At 39.6% G+C, this 23,179-nt stretch overlaps 2 protein-coding genes across 3 annotated transcripts in view; one reads left to right on the top strand and one right to left on the bottom strand.

The window, feature by feature from the left end:
* The window catches only part of LOC146500019 (uncharacterized), a 260,198-nt gene that overhangs the window by 112,065 nt on the left and 124,954 nt on the right, over nucleotides 1-23,179 (bottom strand). The gene's annotated exons all lie outside the window — the stretch shown is intronic.
* ccnyl1 (cyclin Y-like 1) lies at nucleotides 943-21,084 on the top strand. 2 transcript variants are annotated; one of them, XM_085136009.1, is made up of 10 exons: nucleotides 950-1,950; nucleotides 3,682-3,756; nucleotides 4,437-4,480; nucleotides 4,745-4,845; nucleotides 5,205-5,240; nucleotides 5,351-5,402; nucleotides 7,092-7,211; nucleotides 9,263-9,429; nucleotides 13,205-13,367; nucleotides 14,817-21,084. In XM_085136009.1, the coding sequence occupies exons 1-10, from the start codon at nucleotides 1,791-1,793 to the stop codon at nucleotides 14,931-14,933; spliced, it is 1,035 nt and encodes a 344-aa protein (XP_084992135.1). In that variant the 5' UTR covers nucleotides 950-1,790; the 3' UTR covers nucleotides 14,934-21,084. The 2 variants fall into 2 exon arrangements, with proteins under 2 accessions (XP_084992136.1, XP_084992135.1); XM_085136010.1 differs by lacking the exons at nucleotides 13,205-13,367; nucleotides 14,817-21,084 and adding an exon at nucleotides 10,735-11,842 and having other exon boundaries at nucleotides 943-1,950.

The following is a 23,179-nucleotide window of genomic DNA, read 5'->3' as shown; positions in this document are numbered from 1 at the left end:
TCCAAGTTTCAACGTGTACGAGGACATCGAGAAAGGGGTGAGCGTTTCAGTGTGGCAGTGGGGTTACATCAGTGATCAGCTCTGAGCCTTGTTTGCAGTGGTGTTGGACGGGTTGACAGATGAGGTCAGGGAGGAATATGATGTTTGCAGACAATACTGTGATCTATAGTGAGGGTGAGGAGCAGTTCAAAGAGAGCCTGGAGAGATGAAGGTGGAGGTATGCACTGGAGAGAAGAGGAACAAACGTCAGTAGAAACAAGCCGGAATACGTGTGTGAATAAGAGATGAAAATGGCAATGTAAGAAGCAAAAGCAGTAAAGGCGAATGAGTTGAAATGCCTGGGATCAAGTATTCAAAGCAACAGAAAATGTAGGGGTGGGGTGGGGTGGTCTCAAATCTATTCTAACATGCATTTAAACTCATAATACGTGACCATGAACACTAGGTATGTAAGCCAGTTTAAAGCTTAAAAGCTTTAAAGCTGTCTGAGCTGCCACATTTTAATACAAACTGTCTGACACTGGTTTTCAGTGGCCTGTAAGGAAATCTATCATCAGCTCACAAATTCATCTTTAAATATTTGTCAGGGCTTTGTTTTCTCACTCTTCGGCTTCACATTTAATTAAACAGCCATTCTTATTTGTTTAATGAATTAAGATTTAACAAATGCAACCTGCTTGCCTATCCAAATTTATTGCGTTGTTTGAATAACAAAAGATGCACTGAGTGACAGGTAGTGCAATAGAGGATGGGCTTCGGTTTTCACTGTCAAAAAAGGGTGTGGATCAGTGACGATACAAAAATAGGAGCGTTGTAATTACATTTCATGAGTTTAAATCTTTTTTAATAGACAGCCTTCACAACCAATTAGCAGGGTTTAAATGCTCGCCCATTGATTTATTAGCCAATAGTAATGCATGGAATTCCGAGGTGGGCGGGCTTACCACGTTCAGTGCCAAGGCTTGTCCGTTTGGGAGCTCCGGCAACAGATGGTGGCAGTGGCGTCTACCTACGGCACAAATCTGACAGGGAGGAGACTCAAATGGGGGTGTCCGAAATTGTGAATAGAGTTGGTTGTCTAACGATGGACCGGAAGAAGACTTTGTCAGTGCAGCTCCATTGATAATTTCTTGGCTAGTCTTTTAGAATTGTATCTTTTTTTTCTTTGTTTTCCAAAGGAGGCCGCAAAAGCCTCGAACTGGATTTGTTGACACACTGGGCTCAGTTGCAAGAGGGCATCTCTGGGATTGCTCGAAAAGTCTCGTAAAATATGTCTGCTGGAATGTGACATTTTGAAGACGTAACACGGTCATTTTGAGGAGACTGTTTTATTTACTTGGTACCACAAAGTTGAATTGATGAGGAGCAGAGAAAAGTTAACGAACCGAGCTAACTAGTTAGCTAACATGCTATAATGCTAGTTGGCTACTTAGCACCGAAACTCTGGCATGTTGAATGAATGAATGGACCAGCTGCTTTAAACTAAGAGCGGCTTTTGTTAGGGCGAGAATATATCGACTGTTACATACGCCCAGTCTGACTTTCCACTAAAAGGCAAAGCTTTTGGCTGTTTGGTCTTCGGCTGCTGCTCTACTTAGCCACAAATGGACAGGAATGCAGTTCCTGGGAGTTGGTGGAGAGCGGCGTTTTAGGACGCAAAGATAATGTGCTTGTACTGAGTGCAGCCTGGTAATGTTTATGAGGCCGAGGGAGGCTAACCTCAGCTAGCTACATATATTTGCACTACTTGGATTTGGCTGCTATCGTGTGAAGCTTCCGCTCAGTTTGGAATGGGGAATACGGTGTCATGCTGCGTGTCTCCGGAGTCGAGCCCCAAACTGCCATCGAGACTGCCGGCAGAGCGGCTGGAGGAGTTCCAGACCAGCACCGAAGTGAGCGACGACACTGTGCCCTACCTGCAGCACATAAGCGACAGAGAGGTCCCTGATGGTAAGAGCCTGCCAGACATCCAGCACTTAACGATTCCTTTATAGCTTTAACTCCCGTTTTACTTTTCAGTATCTGGGCCTGTGAAACACTACACCCATATTTGTTTGTTTACAGGGAGGCTCATCCTAATCCACTCACTGGCACAGTGCAGAATGATCTTTGTGTGACTCCCAAGCACACACGCAAACTTAGATGACTGTATACAGGCTACATCATGTATGCACACACTTCTGTTAATATTGACCCACGGGATGAATCGAAAGCGAAAGATAATCCAAGAACTAAGTAATAATAGTGTTTCACAACTGTAGGGACAACATGCACACACCACACCCACTTTGATTATTGCCTAGTTACACATCTGTATTTATTACCATGCCAGTGGCAAAACTGGCTTTTTTAATTAGGACATTCTTGGCACCATTTATCCACTGCATTATATTGATCATATTGGCATTACATACAAAAGTTAGACATCAAATGTGAAAACAAGCTTTTTGATATCTTGGTTACTTGGAATCAATTTCTGCAATCTACTGTGTGGGGAAACTTGAAAAGGTAAAAATATAGAAACTGAGACACACAAAAAAATACCCAAATGACAACTGTGTTTAGTATTTTATTTTTTTTGCATGACATTTTTATGTTCACGCATGAAATTTACATATTCCTTAGGAAATAACTTTATCTTAATGTGTCTTTAAGCAGGTAGTTGTTGAACACAATGTTACAGAATAAAAAGTACATATTAAGTGTTGTACCCCTCTTAGTTTTGATGCCCACACTGTAATTTCATGCTGTGGTACAGACCCCGATCAGGAAAGTATCTCAGATATTTCTGTGTGATGTAGACCCAAGCTCAGTCCTTATGTCGCCACTCTTTATTGATTCCCCAGCTTGCACAGTTTATTCCATTTATGAGGTTATGGACAGTTGAGAGTGCAGTTTGTGAGACCAGCTGTTGGCAGGGTGAAAGTGGGAGTGGGAGGGGGGATCAGGCCAGCAATCTGTCGTGCATTCCTTATGGTACTCCCTTAACAAGTGCTTCTATCACCTAATCCCTTGTATTTTATGTAATGTGCCGTCTGCATGAATTTGGAGAAAACGGATTTCTAAGTTGTGGACGTCTATGAACCAGTGCCAGCAAATCAAACTAATGACACTTGTGCTCTGTTTAATGTCTAAGTTGTTTTGAAAAAGAGGTTTTGTTTTAAATGTAGTGAAAAGTTTTAACATAGTGCTTGTGTCCTTGATAGTCTCTGTATTTGCACAGTAAATTGGAAAAGTAATTGGACAGTAATGCCGTTGCATTTGCTAATAGTACTCGGGCAAATTGGATTTAAGGAGTAAAGGTCATTGTAATTGTAATGCTTTAATTGAAATTTTGCACACAATCCACCTGTCAGGCAACACGATTACATTTAGTTCTTCTAAGTCAGATGTGTTGGAGGCTTTAAACCTCCAGCACATAAGCACAAACAGGTTCCCAGTCTCTCTAATCTGTTCTGAGCTTCATGTCTTGTTTGTCTTTAAAAGATTAAAAGACTGTCTTTATTACATTATTCTCCAATATTTATGATGATTTACATAAATACACTGTGTGATGGTTTTGTTAGCTCACAACTTTATGGTTTTTCTTTGGATTTATTAATGCAGAAACAGGAGCTAAATGCTCCACACCAGCCACTAATAATGAACATTTAAATGCTTTTCTTGCTTTTGTTGTATCAGAGCTGGCCTTGGAGTCTAATCCATCGGACCACGCCCGAGCAAGCACCATCTTCCTTAGCAAGTCCCAGACAGACGGTGAGCAATAACATGACACTCACACAGCAGTGATTCACACAAACTGCCTTGATCTAAATCCCAGTTAACAGAAGACATGCACACATCTTTTCACTTGAGCAAATGTTTGAAATTCAGTGGTCTTTAACCTGCCAGCTCCCCTAGTTGTGAGATGTTCGGCTACAGCCTCAGAGAACAGCACCGGTAACTGTTGGGTGAAATTACAGCAAACAAGTGTTCCTCAATGCCCTTCATCCTGCACACTCTATCCTGGCTGAGACCTTAGTTATATGTCCTGTTGTTATAGCTGCTGCTCTGCAGATACATAAGTGTCTTTTAAAAATTCATCACTTTCTTCACTGTAGAGTTTAAGACTAAGATGTATCATTTAAAAAACCAAGTTGGCGATTACTTGAACGGGTCTCAGAAGATTTTTTGAATTTTATAAGGAAAATACAAAACAAATCACTTTTAATGGTGCATTATGAGTTATGTGTCCAAGACATAGTTGAATAAGTATATATGGTATTATATTTACAGAAAAATATCTAAACAAATGTAAATAAACTCATCTATCAACTATAATTTATTTTACATGATTCTTGAGTGTGAAAAGGCTGTTAAGTGCTGTGGTATTACAATTAGTCTTCTGTGATTGATGCTGCTTTTAGTCTTTGTTGAACATTTTAATTCTTTTGCAGTACGAGACAAGAGGAAAAGCAACCACATAAACCATGTCAGTCATGTAAGTGTTTTGAAAATTTACATTAAATTTGTGCTTTTAATATTTAAAAAAAAAATCAATCACACTAAGCTTGGTTTTTAATATCCTAATGGTGACTTTGAGGAAAACATTTAAACAAAGATGATCCACAAGCATTGTTAAAACAAAACAATTATAACACAGAGCTTTCAAAAAATTGGAAATGTAGGAAGCATGCGTGACCGTCTGTCCCCTGAGCACCAGTTAATTGTGTTGTATTTTTTTTGTTTTTTTAAATGTGTGAAGGTGTCCCCTGGTCCACTCTCAAAGAAATACAGCTCCTGTTCAACCATCTTCATAGACGACAGCACCGTCAGCCAGCCAAACCTCAAAAGCACAATCAAATGGTGAGAATGTCTCGCAGAAACACAAACACACAGGGCTGTGTTGTCCAAAGGTCCCTCCCTCAAAAAAAAAGTCCTGTTACATCAGAGCATAGTAATCCTGGAGTGTTAGAAAACAGATGCGTGACTGAAGCTCATGTTCTTTCCCCTCGTTTAGGACAATAATCTGTAATGACATTAGTCCAGTGAATGTGGATCATTATATCAGGATTATCTGAGTGTGATTAAATGAAGCCTTCTCGCTGAATGTGTCAGATATTTTGTCACACTATAAGCTCTAATACACATGCACACACGATGCTAGTGTCACACTGAGGTTGTAGCTATTAAACTAATCGGGGTTTTTTTTCTTTCTCTTTCAGTGTCACTTTAGCAATATACTACCACATCAAAAACAGGTATGTGTAAATGTTGGATTTGATTACTATCGTGTAACTTTTGGCAGATTATTGTATTAAAACTAGTGTGCCTGTGAAGTATATTGACTGATGTATTGCTTGTGCTGTAGGGACTCGGACAGGTCACTGGACATCTTTGATGAGAAGTTGCACCCCTTGTCGGTGAGCATGTTAATGAAATTAACCAGCTCTGCAGCTCAATAATGGTGGTAGACTCACATCGTTCATGTTACCATACCACCTTTATTTATAAAGCACTTTAACATAAAACCAGAGTTCACAAAGTGCTGTACATGCTAATAGCATAAGTAAAGAAAATTAAAATGAGATAAGATAAAATAAATAACTAAAAAACTAAAAATAAATTGAAACATGTTAAAACAAATTGAGTCAACCCCTCTAATCAATGCCAAAGGCTTCAGCGAATAAATATGTTTTAAGAAGACTTTTAAATTCAGAAAGAGAAGAGGCCTGCCTAACATGCAAGGGTAGATCATTCCACAACTTTGGAGCAACTACAGCAAAAGCACGATCACCTTTAAATTTATACTTAGTTTTCGGTACCTTAAGGAGCTGCTGATTGGCGGACCTAAGGGAACGGGCAGGTGTATATGGTTGTAGTAGCTCCGAGAGGTGGGGGTGGGGTGGGGGGGGGCAGGCCATTAAGAGATTTAAAAGCAAATAAGAGAATTTTAAAAACAATCCTAAATGTACAGGTAGCCAGTGGAGTGAAATTAAAATTGGGGTAATGTGCTCAGACTTTTTTGTTCCGTGCATGAGACGTGCTGCAGCATTTTGCACAACCTGCAGGCGCCTAATGGACGCATCACAAACCCCAAAATAAAGTGCGTTACAATAATCCAGCCTAGAAGTAACAAAGGCATGGATTACTGTCTGAAAATGCTGTTTCGATAAGATAGGCTTTATTTTGGCTAATTCCCTCAAATGAAAAAAGCTAGATCTTACAACAGCTCTGACCTGGCTTTTGAGTTTAAGATTTGCCTCTATTTTAACTCCCAGATTAGTGATGACTGGTTTAACATACTGTGCCAGCGAACCAAGATCTATAATAGTGGCCACATGTTGATGTGAGTCAGTATGAAGACCCATCACATTTACATGTGTAGGCACTTTGCCCACTTCTAGAAACTTCACAAGTTATTAAGAGTTGTGATGCATCACAAAAGGGATGTAAATCACTGTTTTAAAAAGAAGCCATAATGAGGAAGAAAAACATCCTCTCTTGCGGTCTGCATTAATGACTTCCATTCAGTTGTAGATTTGCGATAAAGATGCAGAAGTGGTTTCTTTTCACTGCCTTACAGCGTGCTTTTGGCAGAGCTGACGTTATCGTAGTGGAAAATAAAGAAATTTCACTGTTAAACTTATTCTACATTTTAGCAAAGTTCCTTTGCTTCTGCAAAGTTTTTACAATTTCTGCAACTTTTCAGCTTTTTCAGCTAGTTTTAGCAGACAGCTTCAGCTTTAAAGCATCCACACTGCATTTTCGCAGGAAATGCAAATTTTTCTAGTTTAACATGTATTTTCTGAACAAGTTGATTGATCTTCTCTACAGAAATTAGCCGTGTGCCATTTAATTAGAGATTAAATGGCACAGCTTCTTTTTCACCAATCAATTTTCTATACTTAAGAATGTAATCATTGCATCATGCCTGACACATCCAGCTTTTTGTGGTGCGTTTGTATTTTAAGTCTGCAGCTTTTGGCTCCAGACTTTCAGATGAATTACTGAGCTACAAAAAAATAACCCCAAACAAACAAATGTGACCTGATTGTTGTAAGACCTTTGTTGCTTCTGTCAGACAAGTGTGTATTTTTCACCTCATGCAGAGAGAGCCAGTGCCTGATGACTACGCATATGTAGACCCAGAACACAAACTGATCTACCGCTTCGTCAGGACACTGTTCAGTGCTGCACAGCTGACTGCAGAATGTGCCATCGTCACTCTTGTAAGTGGTGTCTTGATTTATTTATCACATTTACAACAGTAATTGCATTGCACACTGCATATTTGATTTTCACCCAGTGTGTTTATATTAGAGATGGACCGATCCGATATTACGTATCGGTCCGATACTGACGTAAATTACTGGATCGGATATCGGCGAGAAATAAAAAATGTAATCCGGTCCATTAAATATCAAAAAAAGCACCTCACAAAACTTGCGACACGGCATAACTCGCCTCATAACCGTAGCACGTTGCAGCAGTATGTGTCACGTGATAGAGCAGCTGTGTGTATTTATAGCCTCGCTACCAAACCGGCATTTCATCTCCGAGGAAGTTTCCCAGAGAGAAGTAAAGCAAGTGTGTAAGTTCATCTCTGAATGTCTGTAAAGCGTTCCCATGTTAAGCTTAACAACCGATATATGGAGCGACTGCCTCTCTCTCTCTCTCTCCTGCTGCTACTTCAATCATGAAACTGATCAATGATCAGCTGATCGGCTTTTCTGTCGCGAGTCCGTCTCTCTTCTTTGTTTTTGGCCCGATTTGCCCCAGAAAGAGGAAACCAGCTGCTGACAGCAGCACGTTTAAACTTGATCAGCTGTTGTTAGAATTTATTTAATATTACTTTTTACACCAGGATCTTTTTCTACGTAGCTGACGGCTGGCAACTGTGCAGGGGCGGATCTAGCAAAGTTTAGCCAGGGGGCGATAGGGCATGAACAGGGAAAAGGGGGCACAAAGACATACTTTTCTTTCTTATTCTCATTTAAAATGTCTAGTTTTTAATAAATAATTATCTGAATCTTACACCCAGAGTTTTAATCTGATGTAAAATGTATATAAGTCCATTACTGTATATAGTAACCGTTAAGTCTAATATAACCTAGTAAGCTATAGTACTTTTTCCTTTGGGAAGGTACCATCTGTGCAGTCTGCAGTTCTGTTGAAGAAAGATGTTGAATCTATTTAATTATTCTTGAAAAATAATTGATTTCTGTCCATTTCTTTCCACACTGCATCAAATTAAAGTTGATTACGTCGATTAAGCATCATGAGGTGGAGGGTGGTTCCCAATTTTTTTTGCTGGGAGTTGGTGTTGTTGTTTATTTAAACTTGAGCATGAACTTATACAAAATGCAGCAAGATATTAAAAACACAGTTTTATTGATTAAAAAACACAATATATCGGATTCATATCGGTATCGGCAGATATCCAAATTTATGGTATCGGACATAAAAAAGTGGTATCGTGCCATCTCTAGTTTATATTGTTTTAATTCTTTTTCCTTTTTTTATATTGTTTTTGATTTCTGTCTGGGTTTGTTTTTTGTTTTTTTGGATGGAGCTCATGCCATGGTGTACTTCTACAGTATCAGAATTTAATCAAACACACAAAGATCACCAAGTGGATATTAACTCAAGTTGTGCTCAGCATCGTGTTTGTCTGTACTGAAGATAACCTGAGTGACATGAACACAGCTGTGGAGGTTTTTGTTGTTGAGTACTTTGATGTTGTATTAAATGGCCACCAGATGGCAGTGAACGCATGCATTTATGCTGTTTTCCCAAATAGCAGAAATGACAGTTGATCGTCAGTATGAAGACAAAAGACACTCACTTTTAAGTCAGAGCTGTCAGAGTAGGATTCTCGAATGTTTCTAGCTCAATCCCGATATTTACTTTCAGTTTATATCATCCTACAGGCTGGGTATTTTGGAAAGTAGTGTTTTGCTTATTTATTTATTATTTTCAGCTGTTGCAAAAATGAAAACTCAGTATTCTGTTTTCAAAATGGCAAAAAAAACAACAACACATCTTTGTAGTTTTGCAGTGGTGCTGTTGTGGCTGTTGGCTTGTCTCATAATCATTGTTATTAGAACAAATACAGTGTGGCTACATACTGTAAAAGTAGTCGAAGTAGTCTGGAAGGTGCATATGGGGATTTTGCTCAGTACAGATACACACAACCAGACTATTGTTCCTGACTAATTGTAGTGAACTAGCAAAGGAATTATTAAAACCTCTGAAGCTTTTAACATTCTTCGTCCTCAAGGTGTACCTGGAGCGCCTGCTGACCTACGCTGAGCTGGATATCTGCCCCGCCAACTGGAAGCGCATTGTCCTGGGAGCCATCTTACTGGCTTCTAAAGTCTGGGATGACCAAGCTGTGTGGAATGTCGACTACTGCCAGATCCTAAAAGACATCACTGTGGAGGACATGTAAGTTGTACAAGTGATCTGAAAAATGAGAACATGGTGACTGTAAAAGAACCACTGGATTTAGTAACCTGTCACATCCTTGGTGAACTCTAATTTCTGTAGAGAAGATCAATCAACTTGTTCAGAAAATACATGTTAAAATAGTAATGTCAAATATTACCAAGAATGTAAAGCAGATTTAGTGCTTTAAGTACACATATTAAGGCAAATCTTACTCAAGAGTTTAGAATAATAACAATTCAAATGAAGGAGTGAATTTATCAAGGAAATCCTTGTTTTGCTGGTACTGACTGATCAAACAAGCATACCGACTGTGGAACCAAACAGTCTTTTCATTCTGCTGTACTGGTATCTTGCAGGCCCGTGTGAAGCATTCAGTCAAAACTAGTTTGCTAGCAGACATGTTAGAAATGAAATGTGGTAATAGCTGTTTCAAGCACTTGTAAGTGGAATGAAAAGCCAGAGAAGATGTGGGTAGAAGCTTGAATATGATACACAATTTCAGAACATCGCTTCTGAAACATAATTGTAACATTTCACTTAAATTTGAAAGAAAGTGTTTGATAAATCCAGCTAGGAAGAAGAGCACCGTCCCCATTTAGCACCTCCTAAGGCCGTGGCACTCAGCCTGTGTACAAAGCTGATTTCCCCCTTTGGGTTTGGAAAGAGATGCCGCTGTCACTGAATCAACATTGTTCCAAATATCCTCGGGTCTGTTTGAGAGGTTGAGAGAACATACAAGTACCCAAAATCTTTATTGGGTACTTGTTTGGGTTTGTTCTTGGTGAACTCTGTGTTGCCAAAATGTGGGTTGTGGGCATGTTCAGGTGGGGAAAGCTCCAGGAAACGCACATGCAATGAGAAAATGAAGAAATGTGTTGATTTAATAATTTATTTGTTTGTTTTTTGCTGTCCGGCTAAGAAAATTGTTTGTTAATAATGCTCAATCCGCCCCACTACCATCACCACCAATAAATAAATAAATAAATAAAAGAAATACATCAACAAGGATGCACTTAAAGCAGACAGATGAAATACGGGGATGGAGAGAAGCCACAGCAATCTGTGCTGTCTGTCAGGCTATAAGAGTCGAGAGGCTGCACTTGGAAGACCCAGGCTTTATTTCCTACAATTGCTTTGTGTGTGTGCGCGCTCATATGCGTGTGTTTGTGAAAGAGGTCGAAAGTGCCTCCTTGTTTTTTTGTGATTTGGAAAGATGCGTGTGCGCTCTCTCTGCGAGCCCCCATCCCTCTCATACATCTGACCTACCCTGTCTGTGCCCTGTTTTCATTGCTTCCTCTGAAGTGTCTTTGTGATCCCGGCCCGGTCTGGATGGAGGGATGGGAAGAGGAGTAGAGGGAGAGAGAGAAACAGAGACGGAGAGAAATGGAGAGGAGGGTCTCAAGTGCTCTCACTGCTTCTACATAATGGTCCTGGCTCTCGCCCGCTCCATTAGTTGCCCCGGGAGACCAGACATCACACATACACTCACACACTCGCTCTCACCACCTTTGCTGACCAACAAAGCATCCTGGATGCTGTCTCCTTGGCGACCACCTCCCTTAGATTTTACTCGTGACTGTGATGATGAGGAAGGATGATGGAGGTTGTAGTCTTGAAAAGGATGAGCTGTGATACTCCAGCTAAGTGCCTGGATGTCTGATTACCCACGTGTGAGTGTGAGACCTTTATAAAGATATATCAGATTCCATCTTCAGAGAGATGAGTTTTAAAGCTGAAAGTGACTGAATATAAAAGTTTTATGTAGAGAGAGGTTTGTCCTGTCTGCTTTTGTTTCTTCAAATCATCTCGTCTTCACTGCTGCTTGCTAAACGAGCAGAACTCATCAAAATGTCTTATTGAGAAGTTGTTTCTTACCTGTCAGTTGGACCCTGCTCCCCTTTTCTGTGAACAAGTACAAAAAGGAACTTTTGTAGTGGTTGTTTTGGGGGATTTGTTTACAGTGGCTTTTCACTAAAAAGATATTGTATACTAGGAACTTTCAGATGTTGTGCTTGCAGGAGAAATTGTCTAAGCTAAATATTAATATTCCCTTAATGCACAACTGTAGTTGACTATTTACTACTTGGCTGTAGCTCAGGTGGCAGAGCAGGTCAGCCACTAATCAGAAGGTCGGTGGTTCGATCCCAGGCTGCCTCCTGGCTGCATGCCAAATATCCTTGGGCAAGATGCTAACCCCATGTTTGCCTACTGGTGGTGGTCAGAGGGCCCGGTGGCACCAGTGTCCGGCAGCCTCGCCTCTGTCAGTGCGCCCCAGGGCAGCTGTGGCTACAATGTAGCTTGCCATTGCCAGTGTGTGAATGGGTGAATGACTGAATGTAGTGTAAAGCGCTTTGGGGTCCTTAGGGACTGAGTAAAGCGCTATACAAATGCAGGCCATTTACCATTTAAAGGCTGTAAAACCAAGTTAGTACAAACGTCACTAATGTCACATAACTTTGCCGACATGTGGCCAACAGGAATGTTTTAATGTTCTTCGTTATTAAACATTCTCACATAAATAAGTGACATAATATTCAGTACTTACTTTACTATGTTACTCTTCGGCGCCCCTCATCTGCCGTTTTTTTTTTTTTGGCAAAATTATCCACACCCACCGCCGCGCTATGCATTCTGGGATATGTTGGACCACGAAGTCTACACCACCACGTCCTTAAAATTCAGGGAAATGAAGGACGCATTTGAGGGCCGCATTTCGAGCAGCCTTCGAATTGGGACAGCCTTTGTTGCGTCGCTGTGATGTAATCGGCCTTAAAATGCGGCCTTTAAGGCTGCAGACCCTGAATTGGGACACAGCCACAGACAACCATTCGCACATTCACACCTATGGGCAATTTGGATTAATCAATTAACCTATCCCCATAAGCTGCATGTCTTTGGATGGTGGGAGGAAGCCGGAGTACCCGGGGAGAACATGCAAACTCCACACAGAAAGACCCCGGCATGATGGTGGAATTGAACTTGGGACCTTCTTGCTGTGCAGCAACAGTGCTAACCACCGTGCTACCATGCTGCCCAGGGCCAGTGCCAATATTTTTAAACAATAAAGGCAGCTTATGTAATGAAGAGACCGTGTCATGAGTTCTGGGATGAATCATCATCATTTTTGTGAATTCTCAACATAATTGTAATGACCACTAAATAATTGATTTTCAGTTTTCACAATAATTAAAAAAGACAAAACAACACACTGAAGTTTTTCATGAATTTTAAATGTCTGTCTTTAAAGCACTTCTGTCAGCTTCTGCTGTTTAGATGTGCTATAGTCTACAAATAACATAAACATGATAGTCAACACAAAAAATAGACATTTGTCATGGTTAATAAATTGTGATTTTGTTTTTCTTTATTATATTACAATTTTTTTAAAAAAGAACTCAATTCAGTGGATACATACTGAACTTAAGCGACACAAAGTATCTATTCAATACCAAAACCACCAGCAATAGCAACAGTACTATTAATATTTGAATCGGTACGCCCACCTCTATCCATAACCAGCCGCTTGAAGTTTCAAAAAGCAGGTTGCAAAAACAAGTGTGATTCTGATCAATCTTTTCAAATGTCTCCTACCGTGTCACAAATTATGTAAAATGCAATTATTTTTTTAACTTTGAGACTGGTTGACTAGGCTGTTCTTTCCTAGGGAAAAAATGGGCTCTATTTTTTTACACACACTCATACCTTACAGTCCAAATTACGTCCCAGGTTTTGACTGTTGGGAATAACCCTAAGGTGTCTTCCTGATCTCTAGGAATGAGATGGAGCGCCACTTCCTGGAACTTCTGCAATTTAACATCAATGTGCCGGCCAGCGTCTACGCCAAGTACTACTTTGACCTGCGACAGCTGGCCGATGACAACAACCTCAGTTTCCCTCTGGAACCCCTCAACAACCAGCGTGCCCAGAAACTAGAGGTAAGCTTCCTTCCAGAGACTACAGAACATACGTCTGTAATACTCATCTAATGCTGCCTCAGATTAGGAGTTGCTGGTGGATTCTCTGTATTCTCAAGTTAACCCTTTAAAACCGATCGGAGCGGGCACGCTCTGTTTTGCGCAACTATTTTTAAATCCCTGTAGCACTGCAACCACGTAAGCTAGCGCAATAATTTTTTTTTGCATATGAAACCGGAGGAGTTGTACTTACATCTTATGCCATCAGCTTGTCCTCGGTCACAGTTTCCTTCCACATATAACTTTGCAAAAACTGCATAAAATGCACTTGCAGCAACACAAACATAATATTCCAGAAACACACTTTGCCGATCCGATCAGCTGTTCATAACACTTCCTATGTTAGAATAGACGTCAGCGCAAACTTTCACATGTCCGCCATGACCTGCCCGAAACCGGAAGTGACGTCATTTTCGCGGAAATTTAGTTTTTTTTTACCATCAGGGCCTCAATGAGCTTATACTGGTGTTTTTCAATTCAATTCAATTCAATTCAATTTTATTTATATAGCGCCAAATCACAACAAATGTCGCCTCAAGGCGCTTCATAGATACAGAGAAAAGCCCAACAATCATATGAATCATTTTTAAAAGTTATGTTTGACTTTATGACTTTCTGTGTGGTTTCTGGGATGCTTAGGACTCATATTGCACTGCTGGAAATAGTTTATTTTGATGCATATGCTGTTTTGTTTTTTTTTTGCAAATTTGCAGTATAATATTTATTTTCGTTTTTCCTGCAGTGTATAAAAATTGGTGTATTTCAAAAATAAAACTATGAAGACACTCAAAATAAATTTCCTGTGGTGGGAAACTATTTTGTGCAACTTTTTTGTATTTACAGTTTTGAGGGATAAGCCTCTTAAATTTCTCTAATTAGAAATATATGTTAAAAAAACAAAAACGATTTTCAATTTTTTTGTAGTTTATTGCACTTTTTTGCAATTTATGTCATTACTATGCACTTAATGCAGACATATTATTAAAATATGGGTTATAATGGTTGTATTGATGTATATCAACTTGAAATGCTCCCAAAAATGGCTCCACAGCATGTAAAAATATAATATAAGCTCTGGCAGACTTGGTTCTATGGTAGGTCTTAAAGGAGCTGTAGAGCTGTTTATTTTGGCAACTGTTTCTATGGCACGATTTACAAGCAGGATTTAATGGAACTAATAAAAGTGTTAGTGATTAGTACAGTAGGAAGAACCACCCTCTGAAAACAGTCTGAGAAATTTCTTATGTAGCTTTTTTGCTCATGACCTGGATTTTTAAAGTGCAACAAAGGCTGTTTTATCATTTACTAATCATTAGATACCTTTAATTCAAACCACCTGGTTAAATCAAAATGATCTAGTCCATCTGTGTGTGACTTTTGAGTAATTGTGCTTTGATACTGCTCCTCCAGGCCATTTCAAGACTATGTGAAGACAAGTACAAGGACCTCAGTCGAGCCGCAATGAGGCGATCTCTCAGCGCAGACAACCTGATAGGTATACGACGCTCCAATGCTGTGCTCTCATAGACTGCTGCCCTCTGACCTCCAAAGTTCAGCTAACCCACAGCCAGCCCCAGAAAGCATTACCCACAGAGTTATCAGGCAAGGACAAAAACGTCACTGTATGACCTGTCCACACGGTAATTTACATTACAGCTGTAGATGTGCGTGATTGTTAAATTAAAGGTGTTTACCTTATCTGAAGCATTATCATATGACTGTTGTTTTTACAAGTCATTTATTTATTTGTTATGTCTATCACTTCTGAGAGAACACATTGAACATGAATGATTGAGTTCATCATCTGTCTGAAATACACTTTAGGTTCTATTTTTTTTCTACAAAAGTGTTTGAATTACATCATGCAGCCTTAAAGGATGAAGAGAGTGGTGAGTTATATTTGTTGTTACTGTCACCGTATTCCACGAAAGACCAAAACCAGCAAATGTTAGATTGTTCAGATGTGGCGAATTGTTTTGGTTTTTGTTAATGAAGATTGAAATCATGCTTGAGTGCTATAGCATAGTGAAGTTAATGTTGGTTGGTCATTTCCTGGGATTCCTTAACAGTATATCAATATAAACTTTCACCAAATGTATCCTTTTTTTCCTTTAGCCACAAAAAAAAAAAAAGCAAAATGATCTTTGTTGTAAATTAGATTTAATACCAGAAGTTACTGTGGCGACTGTAACTCAGACATGTTTACTGTCGATATGTTTCGAGTACATTTTTCTGTCCATCAGGATTGAACATCCACCATGTCTCATATTACAAGACACTGAGCTGTTATCACTGTGTGGGAGCTGGCTGACGTCTTCTCAGTCAGCTGTTTTGTGACAGGAAAATCAGGAGTGCCATTTGCAATTTGGTGTTAAGTTGTGTATAAACAAGGCTGTTTACTGACTCTGGATCAGTATTTGAAAATTAATGGCTCCATATGGAAGTTGGGTATATGCAGGTCAGCCTCAGTATTAAGTTCCTTAGATCCTCATCCCCCCCCCCATCAGATCACCAGTGTTGTTCTTGTCCAAGGACCCATCCAGGCTAAGGTTTGGAACACACTACACAGATACTGAGGGGGAAAACAAACTGATGGATGCTCCCCTTCTCTTTTGCTTACTATGTAGGCTTCTAGCTGTGAAGTTTGTCTTGTTTTTAATTGAGAAAAAAAACATTTGCAGATGGAGTATTTTAAATAAACACTAATCATGTAACAAATGTGGTTTATTGTCTTTTATGTTGTGTCTTTACAATCAGCTAAGTTCTAAACATTGTTGAGAATATTGAGCCTGACTTCCCAGTAGGGCTGCCACGATTAGTCGACTAGTCACGATTACGTCGACTATCAAAATCGTCGACGACTAATTTAATAGTCGACGCGTCATTTGAAGCTTTGTAAGATCCCAAAAAGACGCAGGAATAAGTAGTAGGATTTAAGAGTGTAATAACAGACTGAAACAGAAGATGGCAGCACTGCATGTACAAGGATGCCAGCTGCTGTTAAACACCAAAGACAATAATAACAATATTGACTTAGCAATGTGTCACGTGAAGATTCATCAGCCAGATTAAGTGTTTACTGACAATTTACAGTGATAGCGGAAATCATCATCACTATTCCAGTCAATCCTCTCCACACAGACAAGCATAAACACACTCGACTATCACTAAATCAAATTTAACACACGTTTGTAATGACGCCAATTCAGTTTACAATAGGGTTCATTCGCTCAGTCAGCAGGTGGCGGTATCCTCATACACTGGGGAGTAAACTGCCATTAAAGGAACAGAAGAAGAAGAAAACATCTGCACATGCGCGGTACGGATCGGGTAGACCCGATTTGTACTTACATGCGCAGTACTTACATTGTACTTACATTCCTTACATGCGCAGTAAGGATTGGGGAGTCCCGATCCGTAACTATCTTTTTATTTTTCGTTTTTGTCTACATTGTATTGAAATGCTTCATTATTGCAAACATTTTAACAGATACTCTGACCCATAACTATCGTAAAACGCTACGACCGGAAGTAGTCACCTTTCGCGCATGCGGGGTACCGATTGGGTTTCCGGTACGGATCGGGTAGTGACAATTACTCTTATTATTCTTTCTGGGTCACAAAATAAACGTTTAACGTGTTTTAAGGCGAGAATGTAGCTGTGTAAACCTCAAATATCTGCTCGGTTTATCAAGACACCACATATTTTCAAAAGCGCTCCGACGTTTTCGGAGACGTCTGTTACCTCGATAGCTAGCCGCGCGCAAGGCTCACTAGAGCCTGCGAGAACACCGGACTCCGGGCAAATAGTTTTCAAACCCACCGCCGTATATCACTCCTCAGGTTAAACGTGATATATATATTTGGCTGAGATTAAAGGGATGCTCGAGAATATACTCCGGTGTCCTGTTATATTTTAGATATTTGCAAGGAGCAGACAGCTGAGTTTATTAAACTCCACCGAAACAATCTGCAAATTTCATTAAAATTTAATAAACTATCATCTTGTCTTTATTTTTAGTTAGCACATACCTTAAACACTTCAAGCTGTAAGCTAATAATACTTATATAAGAGCAGATGCTGCTGGTGCAATAATCTGTACGTTTTATGTCCAATGGATGCATGATCTGATTAGTCGACTAATCGCAAAAATAATCGGTGACTAGTCGACTATCAAAATAATCGTTTGTGGCAGCCCTACTTCCCAGAGTTCAGTTTAAAAACTGTGTTATAGCCGAATATTAGAAAAACACAACATGCGCCATTCATTAACCTTAGCTGGCATTATGATATCTAAATGGTAAATGGCCTGCATTTGTATAGCCACTGACAGAGGCGAGGCTGCCGGACACTGGCGCCACCGGGCCCTCTGACCACCACCAGTAGGCAAACATGGGGTTAGCATCTTGCCCAAGGATATTTGGCATGCAGCCAGGAGGCAGCCTGGGATCGAACCACCGACCTTCTGATTAGTGGCTGACCTGCTCTGCCACCTGAGCTACAGCCACCCACAAAATGAAAAACAGCCCACAGTTGTGATGGAATCAGAGAATTGCTCATATTGTAATTTCTTGGTTTTTACAGACATGCAGCTGCACGTCTCTTAACAGGTACTAGAACCTATGAACACATAACTCCAATTTTAGCCAACTTACATTGGCTCCCTGTTAAATATCATATAGATTTTAAAATTCTTTTGTTCACTTTTAAAATTATAAATGATTTGGCGCCCAGCTATCTTTCCAAACTCCTCCATTTGTACAATCCCAATAGAGCACTAAGATCTTCCAATCAGATGCTCCTAGCACAACCTAGGTGTGACCGAGCCTTTGTAACGGTAGCACGGGGTGGCTGTAGCTCAGGTGGTAGAGCAGGTCATCTACCGATCGGAAGGTTGGTGGTTCGATCCCTGGTCTCTCCCCTCCCCAGTCTGCATGCTAACCCCATACTAACCCCAAATTGCTCTCCGATGCATCCATCGGATTATGAATGTGTGTGTGAATGTTACTTAGAAAAATGTGCTTGGGTGAATGTACAAGTTGTGTACAGCACTTTGAGTGCTCAGAAAGAGTAGAAAAGCACTATATAAGAACCAGTCCATTTACCCAGACTCTGGAATAACCTCCCCGTTCATATATATATACTGCTGAGTCTATCCAGTCTTTTAAAACATATCTTTGTACTTTGGTTCAAATTTTAAACAGATATATATGAGGCTCTTTTTGTCAGTGGTGAAATTGAAACAAGTTTTTCTTAGTTGAGTTAGATAAATCATTCTGATTGCATAAATGTCTAAAGCTCATATGAAAGCACTTCTGCAAATTTCTGTTAACTGTACTGCAAGTATAGGCAAAAGTTAGTTAAATGCATCTTTTGAATCTATCCTTTGTTGCTTTCAGTGGTATAACAATATACATGGTAAATGGACTGGTTCTTATATAGCGCTTTTCTACTCTGTCCGAGCACTCAAAGCGCTTTATACAGCTAATTCATTCACCCAATCACTTCTAACCTTAAGTGCTAAGTATCTAACATTCATACACATTCACACGCCGATGGATGCATCGGAGAGCAACATGGGGTTAGTATCTTGCCCAAGGATATTTGGCATGCAGACTGGAGCAGCCTGGGATTGAACCACCAACCTTCTGGTTAGTGGCTGATCCGCTCTGCCACCTGAGCAACAGCCACCCCACACTCACTTGTAGTGATGGGATTTCCGGCTCTTTTTAGAGAACCGGCTCTTCAGGTTGTTTTGTTGCTTTAATTTATTATTAACAATAATATAAAATTATGCACAAAATGAATTACTAATGTAAAAAAAAGTGGTTTTATTTATATATGTTTATATATAAATATATAAAGTGGCCCCTAGAGACAAAACGCGTACAAACTCCAAAACACATTAACTGAACTTCCAAAACAGAGCTACATAGATCACTTAAATTACACAATTGAAAGCATATGTGTATTGTTTGTGCATTTATACACAAGCACTCATATATATTCAAATAATTAAAAAAAAAAAATTCGTTTACCTGTTACTACCACACACCAAATCCGGTCGTTGGTACTTCCTGGCTTGTGTAGCCACTAGGCTCAACACTGCCCCTAGTCTTTTGTACGTGTTTTGGAGTTTGTACGTGCTTCAGAGTTCGCTTTGTCTCTAGGGGCCACCGTAAATATACTTTTATTTATTCACTCCACATAAAATGTAATAAATAAATCATATAATACAAAAACCAATCAGCTTTTTCCTTTTAAACAAATTTAAAGTGAAACAACACAAAACACTGCAAACCACAACACAACACATTCTCTGTCATATGGGCCCGCATGAATAAACTTTCTGAATCCTTTATCATCTGCAACTGAAAATAGTTGTGGATGATTACTATACCTTTCTGATGTGACGTTGTTGTCCCTGGCTCTCTTTCTCTGTCTCACTATGGAAGAAATATAGTATCATCAGAATTCAACTATTTTTAGACATTGAATTTATAACACTGAATTTTTATCCTCCAAATTTCCCTGCAAAAAATTCACCATCAAATATTCACCTGCAAAAGTGATGAACTTGAATGACCCAAGCCAGAGCAATCAGCACTAGATCGAGTCGAGCGCCTCTCAGCCAATTAAATTACGCTGCTTGATCACATGACACCGTTAGCCAGCAGCGTGTCTCCTAAAAGAGAGCTGTTTAAAGGTGAGTGATTAAGTTTTTCTCCTAAATAGAGATCATTACAGAACGCCTAGTCCTACTTAAAATCCCATTCATTTTTCTTTCATTTTATCATCTACTCGAACTAAGGAAAACGTTTGACCAACTCAAAGACAATTTCCACGCCTCCCCTGCCTGTCTGCAGAGGCAGTTTTGAATTTAGGAGCCCTGGCGGTTCTCCGGTAAGTATATTGTTTTTTATCTTCAAGTTTGTCTTTTGAAACGTTAATTTTTATTTAAATCCGTTGCTCACGTATAAAGTACACAGACGGGGTCTTTGCTCAACTCGTCTGAGGCGTGTCTCACTAAGCGCTACATGCTAGCATCTTGCTAACCGAGCTACCCTTTACATGCTGTGCTTTAGAAAATAGGATACTCGTTAAAAAAAAAAAATACTCCGCAGATATTGATAGATAGACGAACAAATATAATGTTGAAAACGAGAACGGCCTTTGGTGAAGGGGTAAAATACACCATGAATAAAGCCATAGAGTGAATGGCTGTCATGGTTGCAGAACGGCCTGATTTAATGACAAGAAAGGGGAAGAGTGAGGTGAAGTGAACCAAAGCCACAAAACACGGTCAGACAAGGCGGCAAAAGGGCAGTGATCTGTCCGTCAGTATGAAGTTGGTGTGTGCTTTGGTGAACAAAAACTCGAGACCGGTAGCAGGAAGATGGGACACTCGTGTTTCACTGGAATAGTGGTGAATTAAAACATCCTTTGTTGGGTGTAAATGCATCCATACAGGCGAGACAGAGGCAGACCAGACAGTGAAGAAAACAACGCAAACATTAGAAATATTAAAACGGAAATATAGGATTAATATAACATACAATTAGGGATAAATGTAAGGAACACAATGTAAATTATATTGTAAAGTCATTAAAACAGCATACTCTGATTAAAAGAAACATAATTGGGTAGGATGATGATGATAATAATAATAATAATCATGTACAAGATGGGTATGTATACTTGTACCCAGAATTTAACAACTATAAAGTTGTAGCATGTCAGTACCTTACCCCATCCATTATATCCACACTTTCAGAAAAGGATATGGTCAATATCTTTACAAATACTATCTAAACTTAAACAGGATATTCCCTCTGCTTCTTGTATACACCTCAGGGTTTGTGATCAGCCAGCGGCTGATATAATTTTAATTTTATACATTGATTAATGACCTGCAGAATCTCATCATATTAAGTGATTCATAATTGTCACTTTATGCTTTCTCCATCTCTAAAGTGATGACATCCTTGCATTACATACTTTAGGTTCTGCAGGCAGATTTACACTATAACATGCAGCGTTCTATAGATGGACACATAAAGAAATAAAAAATGACATGTATGCGCTAACTTTCTAAACACTTTGTTACATTTATGATAAAGTAGATTAAAGACATTTATGTCGGCCTTGGCTCATAGTTCTTGTCTTTAAATTAACTTTGTCTGTGTGTGTTTCAGGTACTGCACTCTCAAAGACTGAATGAACCAGAATTGCAGCCATGGGTCACTGTGAGCATCACAGGGAAGGTTGAAGCCGCCCACTGCAGCTGTAAGGCCGGAGTTGTGGAGACCTGCAGCCACGTCCCTGCTCTTCTGTTTAATGTAGAAGCAACAGTGTTGATCTGTGGCACAAGGACTGTTGCAGATGAACCTGCATACTGGGTTTTGCGACCAAGATACAGCCAGAGGTTGGCCATAAGATAGACTTCTCTTCAGCTGCCCAAAAAAAGGCTCTCAATCAAAACATAAACAGACCATCTGTAGTGACAGGTAAAGGAGCCGTCCTCAAAAAAAGAAAAATCCCACCTGCTACTGTGGAGGAGTTGTCACTGCTATAATGCCATAATGTTTTATCTAGGGGTCTAAATTTGTGCCTGTAGTGCACTGCAGTGTAAATAATTTGCATTTACTGAATATGTACTGACTGAGTATCACTGTTCAAAAATTGAATAAAGAAACAAACTAATTTTTACCTCTTTTTTTTTTTATTAAAACCACTTTATAGAACATCACATCAGTTACAATGTAGAATCCATGTCACTGGAGCATTTTGATTCAATAAACTGTATAAAGGTGAGCTGTGAAGACCAAGGACAAGTGCAGTTCACAGGTTTTCTATCTAAGGGATCCCAGAAGATTGCATGGTGTCATTGCCCAGCAGTTGTTCCCAGGACATATGGACTCAACCTCAACAATCCCTCACACTGAGCAGCATGAAGTGACAGTGCAGAGGAAAAACTCCCCTTTAACGAGAAGAAACCTCCAGCAGAACCAGAACCCGGTTCAGTACCAGCAGCCATCTGGGTTTGGAGGAGAGAGACAGAGACACAGAACTACCAAAAGTATATTTTTTTTATGTGATTGACTGTTGTTGTAATTCAAGCCCTGAGTGTAGAGCAGGTAAGATATAAAGTTGCATCCTAAATTCCATGCTCATGCAGAGTGTTTAGTTTATGACTTTTTCACCTGGTCATTTCTTGATGAACGGATGGTCTTTCAGGGTTGATCAAGCTGGTACCCTGGCCACCTTGATTCTGTTCTCTGCAAGATGTTGCAAAAAACAAAATCATATGGAGCTTATATTGGACACAAAAAAAAAAAAAAAAATATATATATATATATATATATAATATATATATATATATATATATATATATATAACAATTTAGTTAAATGTAGCATTAACTCAAGTCTTGCTAAAGTAGGGCTGCTCAATTAATCGAATTTTAATCTCGATTACGATCTGGGCGTTCAACATCATTAAAAATGACTGAGCCGATTATTAGCACCTCCATCGTGCTTTACTCTCGCGCTGCTCCGTGTGGCAAATCGAGCGCACCTCTCTGCGTTTCGAACACGTGTCACAACAATTAAGAGGACCCAAGGGAAGCTCGGAAAGCTAAGCAGAAGTTATTTGGAGAGGAGAGTGACTGCTGTTGGTTGAAAAGAGGTAAAAAAAAAACTTCAGTGGTGTGGAAACATTATGGGTTCGCGGAGTCAGACGTGGATCAAGTAGACACAGTGTGTAAACTTTG

This window comes from Neolamprologus multifasciatus, chromosome 16 (assembly GCF_963576455.1).
Source record: "Neolamprologus multifasciatus chromosome 16, fNeoMul1.2, whole genome shotgun sequence".
Lineage (NCBI taxonomy): Eukaryota > Metazoa > Chordata > Actinopteri > Cichliformes > Cichlidae > Neolamprologus > Neolamprologus multifasciatus.
Note: the sequence above shows the minus strand (reverse complement) of the source record. Positions and strands in the feature narration are given on the sequence as shown.